The sequence below is a fragment of the Vanacampus margaritifer genome, chromosome 2 (assembly GCF_051991255.1).
Source record: "Vanacampus margaritifer isolate UIUO_Vmar chromosome 2, RoL_Vmar_1.0, whole genome shotgun sequence".
Lineage (NCBI taxonomy): Eukaryota > Metazoa > Chordata > Actinopteri > Syngnathiformes > Syngnathidae > Vanacampus > Vanacampus margaritifer.
The window spans coordinates 42,783,699-42,794,140 of NC_135433.1; the positions used below are offsets into that span (position 1 = coordinate 42,783,699).

General features: G+C 36.2%; 1 protein-coding gene across 2 annotated transcripts; it reads left to right on the plus strand.

The window, feature by feature from the left end:
- The first annotated feature begins 1,231 nt into the window (after positions 1-1,231).
- ro60 (Ro60, Y RNA binding protein) lies at positions 1,232-9,824 on the plus strand. Of its 2 annotated transcripts, XM_077559747.1 has the most exons (10): positions 1,232-1,342; positions 2,740-2,957; positions 3,053-3,329; positions 4,038-4,258; positions 5,447-5,593; positions 5,693-5,830; positions 5,905-6,021; positions 7,693-7,809; positions 7,948-8,094; positions 8,257-9,824. In XM_077559747.1, the coding sequence occupies exons 2-10, from the start codon at positions 2,796-2,798 to the stop codon at positions 8,407-8,409; spliced, it is 1,479 nt and encodes a 492-aa protein (XP_077415873.1). In that variant the 5' UTR covers positions 1,232-1,342; positions 2,740-2,795; the 3' UTR covers positions 8,410-9,824. The 2 variants fall into 2 exon arrangements, with proteins under 2 accessions (XP_077415873.1, XP_077415872.1); XM_077559746.1 differs by having other exon boundaries at positions 2,740-3,329.
- Positions 9,825-10,442: the final 618 nt, after the last annotated feature.

Genomic DNA, 10,442 nt, shown 5'->3' on the forward strand with positions numbered 1-10,442 from the left:
CCAGTACAGCCGACCGTGTCGGAAGTGGACCGTGCGGCGCTGCTTACGCCTACGTTGGGCCAGAGCGAGCCCAGGACATGACGTAAAACACCACGGCAGTTGATTGGGCGGGTGGTCCTTTGATGCCATCAGTAATGGACATCGGTGAGGGGGGAGAAAACTTACCAGCCGTATCCTTTTCGACAAGTGTTCATCTTTTTCTTCGCTCCCACTGCTATCAGCGTGTATAGCCTCGAGGGCTTTCCAACGATAAAACAGCGTCCTTTTGTTCGCGGCGGCAATCCTCCTTGCGTTGTGAGCTCTGAAGAAGCGCCACATCTGAAGCACCACAAAACAACTGAAGGACCAACCGATGCCGGGCAGCGTCGTCCTCCATAGCTTCCGTGTTTTGGTAATAGTACTTGGGCTCCCTCTGTTGGCACTCAAAAGAATCACTGAATTAAATGTTCAAAGTGCATGATGTTACAGTGGGCTCAATTTATTATTATTATTTTTTATTTTTTTTTGTATTTTTTTTTTTAATCCAGGACAGCATACAGTATTTGTTCAGCATAGTTTACTTGCATTTAACTTTTAGGTAGGCCACAATAAATGTAATCATTTCGAAATATTTTTTCCCCCCACACATTTATTTAGGTAAAAAAATTATTCATTTTTTATGTGGAATATATTTGAATTAATTAATTAATTCATTATGTATTTATTTACTTATTTATTTATTTTAATGTTCTGATATTTAAGCACAAACTTTACATAATGTTACAGTTGCTTACAAATTATATTAAAATACTTTGTATTGTATTGTAAATAAAACCTATGCTTTTTTTTTTATCTTAACACTGAGGCCCGCTACACTTTTGTATTACAATATTGGTCATTATGGTTGTACTTGATGTATTAAAAAATAATAATAATAAAAAATTATATAATAAGTTTGAGATCCACTGATCGAGTTTATTGCCATCTACTGCGTGAAGAAAACAACCGTTTTAGGATAATGTTACCAAAGGAAAAAAGCCTTTATGGCTGGTGCGCTTAGTGAATTGGGAAGTTGTAGGGGGTTATCTTTGATGATAATGTTGGGACACGGAGCCTCGCCAGGTGAGATAGGAAAGTTGGTTTTGGAGTACTGTACCTGAGAAACACCAGTGTGTGCTAATCATTTGGCCAGTGGATGGCAGCAATGTGCTTGACGTGCCCAATCTGCCGAAAACGAAGAAGAAAAAGAAGACTCCATTTCCCATCGTTCACTGTAGCCTTTCCTCCAGTTCGCTCTCACAAAACAGAGGCAGGCCTCTTGATTGATAGCTGCACAAGTTCAGCCCAGTGGGGAATTATTGCGGTAAGTTTGTGTTTTGGGTCATGGCATTTAGGAGGACGATGTTTGTGAAAATAGCCCGTGTCAGTGTCACACACAGAATTCGAGTCAAGCTAAAGTTAGCAAAGTCACGATTTGTCCATCCAGCATCCAGTCTTGAGTCCAGCTTGGCGTCCAGTCAAGGAAAGTTTCAACCCTGGACTTCCGTTACACGGGAGATTTTTTTAATTCATTCACCGGATTCCTTTTACTATCTGACTGACGTTTTCACTATTCTTCATTGATGGGTTCAATGTATGTCTACCAGGGCAAAGAGCTAAAATAACTTAATTTGAATGACATAAACAGCTATCTTAACCTAGTTACCAAAACTAAACTTAGAAAATAATAATGAAGAACAAATAGTAGGCCAGGTTGGCATTGGTTAAGTTTATTGTGAACTGTTTGCTGCTGTTGCATCTGTCTTGGTGTGTCATCATGACTGCTAATCGGCTTGCATCTATTTTTGTCGATGCATGGAGGCCAACTGTTGATGTTGACGTTGAAGTTGGGTTGTGACAGACACAATCAAGCAAGGCTTGCAGAATACTTAATTGTCCAACACGATCTGATGTGCTCCTCCTTGAGCTGGGCACTGATTTCTCCTCCTTTTGATCAATGTCATGTCAATATTATGAAAAAGAAATATGCTCGTTTTATTGATTCAATATGTACATTAATTAACATGTGTGACTTCTGCTGTCCATCAATTTTTTATACCGTTTGTGTTCATTAGGGTCGCAGGTAGGGGTGTTAGAAAAAATCGATTCGGCAATATATCGCGATATTACTGCACGCAATTCTTGAATCGATTCAATATGTAGCCAAATTCGATTTTACAACATACATTTTTTTAAGGAAATATTCAACAAAACGTCTTACTTAGGGTTAGGATGCACACATTAAGCATGGAAGAATGTTATATCAATAGAACATTAAGCCTTAATATTTAATTTCAGTGCTGTTCAAACATGAAACAGACTGCAACCTGTTTGTTAAATGCAGTGGCTCAGTTATAAGCCTGAATTTTCAGATAGATTAATACCCTAACCCTTTTCATACAAATCTTACAGTGTACATGTACAAGTTTACTGATTTGTATTCTCAAAATTAGATTTTTTAAAATCTCAATAATCAATTTATAGATTCGTATCGGGATTAATCTGTATCGAAACCTATGAATCGTGATACAAATCGACTCGCCAGGTACTAGGCAATTCACACCCCTAGTCGCAGGTGAGATGACTTAAAAGGGACACTGACCAAATTACCGTGATTGGGAGTAATGCATTAGTTTAGCTGGGGAAAGTGTCTTGCATAGCTGAAAAATACACCTATATATATATCTGAATATTGATTTAACTTCTCATTCACTTTTTCAGGTTTGTACCCTGTGCGACAATGGAACCTCCATCTTGTCCAAGTAACCATATGTCGAATGCAGCAGGTGATAATTGCCACTGGGAGGTCAATGACAAGGTCCGACTGCGTCGCTTTCTGTGCTACGGCTCGGAGGGAGACATATACACTGCCACAGAGGAGGCTCATCTCGGCGTGGGGCAGGCAGAAGCCCTGCTTTCCATGCTTCAGGAGGGCCGAGGTATTGAAGCGGTGAACGAAATCAAAAGGTTTGCTCAAGATGGGCGAGCTGTCAGACTTGATCCCTCAATATTTGCGTTGGCGCTGTGCTCCCAGCACTCTGAGATGACGACCAAACGTGCGGCATTTAAAGCTGTGAAGGAAATTTGCCAGGATCCCGCCCATCTATTTTCTTTCATCCAATATAAGAAGGAATTGAAGGAGGACATGAAGTGTGGAATTTGGGGACGTGCCCTGAGGAAAGCCGTGTCCGACTGGTACAACGGTCAGGATGCTCTGAGTCTAGCTGCAGTTGTGACAAGATGTAAACAGAGAGGGGGGTGGTCACACCAGGATGTACTCAGGCTATCTCACACCAAACCAGCTAATGAAGGTAATGCCACACAAATGTACCATACTTAACGTAATAGGGATGACCGCCATAATCAATGAACTAATAAAGAATTTGCTTTGGATTGGAATTGATTGTTAATTAATCACAATCAATGGGGATGTTGAGTCTTATTAGTTTGTGTTGGTGGCATGGTGGACTTGTTGACACATACGTCTACCGACCAATCATGGCTCAGCTTCAGAAAGCAGCCGAGTCGTGATTGGTCGTTACCTGAGCCCAAAGCAACTGTGATGTGATAAAATGGTCGCCTTTCAAAAACATGCAATATATAAAATTACAATAAATATGTTGGTTGAAACTTTTGGAAATTAACTGCTAATGCAGCAGTTACATACAGTATTGACAGGTTGTTCTTAAATCTATTACTGGCAGTTAGGCCTGCCACAGATAAATGTGAACGCTGAATACATTAACCATTAAAACATATATAATCACACGCCTTCTCGGGCTCTGTTAAATGACAAACACCAACTATTCAAAATGTAATTCCAGATAGTCAAACATGTTTTAAATGTTGAATGTGCTTTCCATACTGGACAGTTTTCTGATATTCCATAGCAGCCTTGTCTGTGTCCATCTAGCCACATCCCCAAGGTGAATTTTGAGAATCCTGCATTTGGACAAGAAGAACTGTGTACCTTTCCAAGAATGTTTTTTTGTAAGACAGGCTCTTTGTGTTTCTTTCAGCTATTTCCTTGATCAGCAAATATGTTGCGAAAGGATGGAAAGAGGTCCAAGTTGCCTATGCTGATAAAGAGAACACGGAGGAGGTTGTCAAAGTGCTTTCATATCTTGAAGTGGTGGAGAAGGCCAAGCACAGTTGTGATGAAACCGAGGTCATCAATTTGATTGAGGAGCATAAATTAGAGAGGGATCAGCTTCTTACCGACCACCTCAAGTCCAAATTAGTGAGTCATTATTCCACTGAATTGCATACTGGTTACTTCAAAATTCTAAATAATTTTTAATCTCAAATTTTATATGTTTTAACTGTACAACTTTTTTTAATTGTACGCTCATACTCTTGTTAACAAAAGTGAAAAAAAAATGTTAAACTAATAAAAATAGTTCAAATGATTTTTGGGACGTTTATAGCCGTCAATGGCAGTGAATGAGTTAAATACAATGTCTAGAGGCATTAAAATTGAAATACAATTGACATTGTTGTTGATGCTTTATTTTACATATGTTGTATGAGTTATAATAACGCAATTTAGCAATAATAAATATGATTAAAAAAAAATATATATATATATATATATATATATATATATATATATATATATATATATATATATATATATATATATATGTGTATATATATGTATATATGTATTTACGGAGACTGGTGACTTTGAAAAGAGAAATGTATTGTTCCTTTCACCAGCATCCAACATGAAACAGTCATGCCACCTAGTAGCAGAAAATTAGCTCAACACAAATGTATGAGTCAATATTTCACACTCCTTTTAACTGTTAAGTCTGTCTTAACTTCAAATACCTTAAATTAATGAATTACTTACTGTGAAATTGCTGTATCGATGAACTAAAAGATCCAACCACTTTTGTATTTGCTAACCACATTTGTCCATTTTTAGTATGAATTTTTTTTTTTTTAATTGGGCATATTTAGAACAGATATAATGTGTAATTAATTGCGAGTTAACTATTGAAATGAAGCAATTAATTGCAATAAAAAGTTATAATCGACTGACAGCTCTAATATATAAAGTATATCATCGCTGCGATGTGAAAAACACTTAAGTCCATTTTTGTCTCTTTTTTTTTTTTAAACATTTTTATGTTTTTGAGATAAAACTGAATGCAGACATCCCCAAAACTTACAAATGTAAACATTGGGGGGGGAAATGGACAGAAGTTTTTTTCACATAGCAGCGACAATATGCATACTGTATATGTATGAGTGTGTGGTGTGCATATGCGCTTGTGATTATAAACAGAATGATGTTGGCATTAAATTAGTTTTAGATTGCATTAAAAAGAATTCCAATACATTTGCTGATACCTGCAGAAACCCTGTTGTATCTTGGTGTGCAGCTTTGGTGCATTTTCAACCCTCCCATTGTTCTTTCTAGGTGTGGAGGGTGCTGATGAAGGAAATGCCGCTTCAATCAGTTCTACAGATTCTAGGGAAGATGACAGCCAAAAAGGTTCTTCAACCTGGAATTTCAGAAACCCAAGACTTGTGCGATAGAATCCAGACTGAGGCAGCACTAAAGAAGGCATGAACTATGGAATTCCTCATACACAAAAATGTCTTATGTATCAGCAACTGTATTTGATAGCCAATTGTCATTTTTCAATTGTGTTGTTTCCTTTAGGCAAAGCTGCACCCTTTCAGCATACTCTTGGCTTCTGAACACTACAAAAGAGGTCAAGGCTTTCAGGGTAAAACAAAATGGGCAGCAGATGGCAGCATCCTCAAAGCTCTGGACGTTGCATTTTATAAGAGTTTCTTGGTAGGTTGGATGAATGAATGAATCAACAACATCCAGATGCATCAGCTAACAATAAAAATATATATATTTTGTAGAATGTTGAGCCAATCGGGAAAAGCTTTGTTGTGGCTGTGGATGTGAGCACATCACTGAGCAGCGTTGTCCCGGGAACAGCAATCAGCACTGCAATTGCTGCTGCAGTTATTACTATGGTAAGATTTGTGTACAAGGGAAACAGCTGGTATGCCTTCAGTTTTTTATTTTGTTTTTTTTAAGAGGCAGTCAAGTCAAACAGTTGGTCTGTGGACATACCGCGGATTCCTACAGAATTCCTTTCACTATGACGCTATTTTCATTTATATGAGGAGTGGTTAATGGTAAGACGAGCACTTAAGTTTGAAGTGTCTGATTTTTAAATTGGAAGTAATACGAAATGAGAATCTGAAAGAAGACAACACAATTTTTCTAAGGTAGACTGTGTTTAAATCAGGAATGAATTTGGGATACTGAAAAAATTGTGAAATCAATTGATCCAAATCGTAGGTGGTCCAAATTCAGTGATATTTGTTGGCATTTTAATATGTGCCTTTTTGTGACTGTAACGTTAATCAAACTAATTCAATTTGTTTAATTAGAAAAGACCATCTATTTATTACGGAAGCATATTGCATTCACTTGGGGAGAAAAAAAAATTCTGACAAATTTTTGGGGGGGAGTTTTGTTTTTTTGAGTATTTTTTTCCAGTTTTATAGAATATTTATTCCTTGTTTTTTTTTTTCCTGTTTTTAAATAAAATATTTTCCTCTGTTTTTCTGAATAATGTTTTTCTGAGTATTTTTTCCTGTTTTATAAAATATTTTTTCTGACTTTTTTTTATCCTGTTTTTTTGAATATTTTTTTTTAAAGGGGTTTTCCAGAGATTAGAGAACAAACCGCAATACAGTATTCATTCCTTTATTGAGAGCCAGTAAGTAAACATGAACATCTTATTGCATATGGAGGTATGCGGGAAAGTGTCCGCTTCGGCTTTTAGCGAGTGTGCAACAAGTCACTTGGAATTCAGAGATTTAAAAAAAAAAAAAAGAAGAAGAAAAAATTACTCTGAAAAACAGAGCTGGTGTTCTATTTTTCGGAGTATTTTTTGTTTTTTTTACCTCTGATTTTTTTTTTACAGTATTTTTTTTTTCAGTTTTTTTTTTTTAATCATTTCCCCTGTTTTTCTGAAGAATTTCCCCCACAACCCTGTTTTTCTGAGTAAATTTTCCTCCTGTTTTTTGGAACACTTTTTGGACAGAAAAAAAACTCAGTAAAACAGAAAAAAAATATTCAGAAAAACTATTTTTTTTTAAAAAAATACTCAAAAACAAAGCTCCCCCCAAAATTAGTCAGAAAAAACAGTTTTTTTTTTTTCAAGTGAATGCAATACGCTTCTGTAATTTATTACTTTACTGTTATTAAAATTATTATGATTTAGAATTGTTGCCTCTTCTCTCAGCTTCGAAAGGGTTTCCTTTTCTCCCAAAGACAGTTCTTTGGTCGTGTTTGTATAACAGCAAATGCAAAACAAGCCCAATCTTTTTAAGCAATCAGTCTAAAAGGCCTGTGCAACTAGAAACACCCATCAGTCACATGTTCCAATACTTTTGCTCACTTGAAAAGTAGGTGGGGTCAAACAAAATGATGATTTGTTTAACACAAATAGATGTAAATACCATGAGCTAGATTCTCAACTTTTGTCTTTTAGTGTAAAACCCAAATATCTGTCACAAATATGCAACAAAAACAAAAGGAATTGCTTTTGCCATTCCAATACTTTTGATGTGCTGTGCTATTTGAGAAGGCAAGCACCTGTTTTCACGATTTAACCTTTGCGTCCACCCCAGGTGTTTGCGAGAACAGAGGCAGATAGCCATGTACTGGCCTACTCTGAAGGCACTTTGGAGCTATGCTCTATATCTGCTGACATGACTCTTGCACAAACAGCTGATGAACTCGTAAAGGTAAGGAAAGACTGAACAATTAGCGCTATGCTAATAACACATCAGCCACAAAATCAGTGAAGTTCTACAGCACACTAGCGCCATGTTGCTGACCATATCGTACTCTTAAAGTGTGACCTTTGGAATAAATTGTTCCAGATCCCTGGAGGAAGCACAGACTGTTCTCTTCCCATCAAATGGGCCACAGAAAATGGGAAAGCTGTAGATGTGTTCATCATTTTGACCAACAACCCATTGTGGACTTTCACAGCAAGCCCGGTGGCAACACTAACGAAACATAGACAAGTAACATATTTATCCAATTTTCGTTCTTTCTTTTTTTTTAAATATTAGACTTAGTTTCTGAAATCTATGAACACAAATAATAAATGTTGATGTGATTGAACTGTCACAGTCCTAGATATCTACTACATTTATTATTATTTGTTTTTGTCATTATCTGGACAGAAATCAGGATGCCATTCCAAGTTGGTGATGTGCGGGCTGACATCCGTAGGACATACAATGGCTGACACAGAGGACAGAGGTCTACTGAGTATCTGCGGCTTTGACCTTGGAGCCTTTAGCGTCATTCGTAACTTGGCACAGGACCTGATATGAAAGTGTTCAGTGTCCGACTGGCATCATTTGACTGCAACATGAAGCAACACAGTCGACAAACAGGGTCCATGTACAATATAGAATGCTGCTTAAATGCAGTCATCCAACATTCATCATTTTAATGTATTTTATTGCTGACAAATTTGACAAAGTGTCCAGCAGGCTGGACAGCGCTTTTGAATTCTAACGTTTATGTTTTTCAAACTGGAAATGCAATTAGGACATGATTGCATTTTGTGCTGTTAAAGTTTGAAGCTCCAACACTAATCAGTTTATTTGCTGCTTGAACCCTGTGATACTCAAGGGCTGTCCACATCAAGACAGATGATATTTTGTGAGCATCTACAGCTGATGAACACAATCTCGTGTAATTCAATGACTTTTGATTGGCTGTTAGTAGCATCTTTTGTACTGATTGCACAATGTTTCCAAGGATACCATCATTATGTCCTATCCTTGCTGATGATTACCCACAAATACATTTCTCTCATCATTTGTCCATTTTTTGTTTTACTTGTCTTTATTTTGAGTTACATGTTTCCTTTATTGGAAAGGAAAAGACCAAAAAAAGTATTATTTGGATTTGGGATCTGTCAAACCCCAAAAACAATCTTCTATTTAAAGCCTGTCTATAGATCAAATGCAAGTCCTGTTGGTAGAATGAAAAGGGACTTTTTATCATAATGTCCCCTTGTCAAATATTTGCTAAAGAAAAAGATCATTGGTGCTCTTGATTGCAATGATGCGTTTTGGAGATTTGTTGTTCTTTTCTTCTTCATGTGTCATATTTGAGTGTAATCTGTATGAAGCTAAATATGTTTACTGCATGTTGGAGCTAGTCAGAATTACGGTATGCATCATATTTTTTTGTGGTTTAACTAATTTATCCAGGAACAGAAAATGGTAGCTAGTTAATACCTGTTTATCTCTGTGAATCCGTTACATAGTGTTTGTATTAAAAGAGAATAGCTACTAACGTAATACACTACCCATAAGGGAGAAAAACCTGAATGTACTTAGATAATTTATTTTTTACTGTATTGAAGTGAGCATTAGGGCATAGTTTTCTGTAATACAAAACATTGTGCTTTTACTTTATAATATAAAATTTGACAAAATGCATTAACTTTTGACACATCCATTTTGGTGATTATAAACATCTGGCCATGTAACTGAAAGTTTTCAACCAACACTCTTAATTAGTCATCGTGTTAAATGATGCTGTAATGCCATTTTAATGTTTACACAAACCTTGGAAGGTGAGCGTTTAAAACAACTAAGTAAAAATTAATGATATTAAATACTGTATCAAAATGTCCATGAAAAACTTGTTCCCAATGATTCTAGTGTACATTTGCATAGTTTTTGAATGTGGTGCCAATGTGGAAAGCCTAATAAATCTTCTAATGTCTCCATGCGTGTACCTTATAATGACTTGTCAGGACTATACAACGTTTAATAAAACAGTAAACAATGTGTGTCTGGGGTTAGCATTCTGAAGAAATAGTACGTGCGTATAGCGGTAGAGTTTGATAAGGAAAAAATATTAGCCCATTCCGTTCTCTTAAATTTATTGTTTTTTTAACTTTAAATGCTTGGGACACACTAAGGTGAATCATGTCAGTAATAGAAAAGAAAACATGAAATGTCTAAGAGCACTGTTTTGGACAGTAATATGCCACTGATATAAGAACTCAAGAGATTGCGGTTACTATCAAGAAAAGCATGGAAAATGACTAGGATAACTAGAAAAATTCCCGCGGAAGATTAAAGTATTCTGAGCTATATTTGACGTTACCAAAACTGCCCAAAATTATAAATACATTAATTTTAAAAGTTGAAAATAAAAACGAATATTACAGAATATAGAATTCGAAATTTGAAGACAGAATAAAAATAATATAAATTTAAATAATAGAAGCATTTTAAATTAAGGAGAGCAGACTAGGGTGCTCTAATAATGTTTTAATGTCTGCTGTATATAGTTTTTCATTCAGGCATCCTGCGAGGACACCTCGTGTTGATAACTGGGG

Bases quoted from the DNA above. Each gene is read 5' to 3' on its own strand.
- ro60 (XM_077559746.1), top strand. From the start codon at position 2,759: ATGGAACCTCCATCTTGTCCAAGTAACCATATGTCGAATGCAGCAGGT. The intron at 5,831-5,904 runs GTAGGTTGGATG...TATATTTTGTAG, and splicing joins CATTTTATAAGAGTTTCTTG to AATGTTGAGCCAATCGGGAA. The intron at 6,022-7,692 runs GTAAGATTTGTG...CGTCCACCCCAG, and splicing joins CTGCTGCAGTTATTACTATG to GTGTTTGCGAGAACAGAGGC.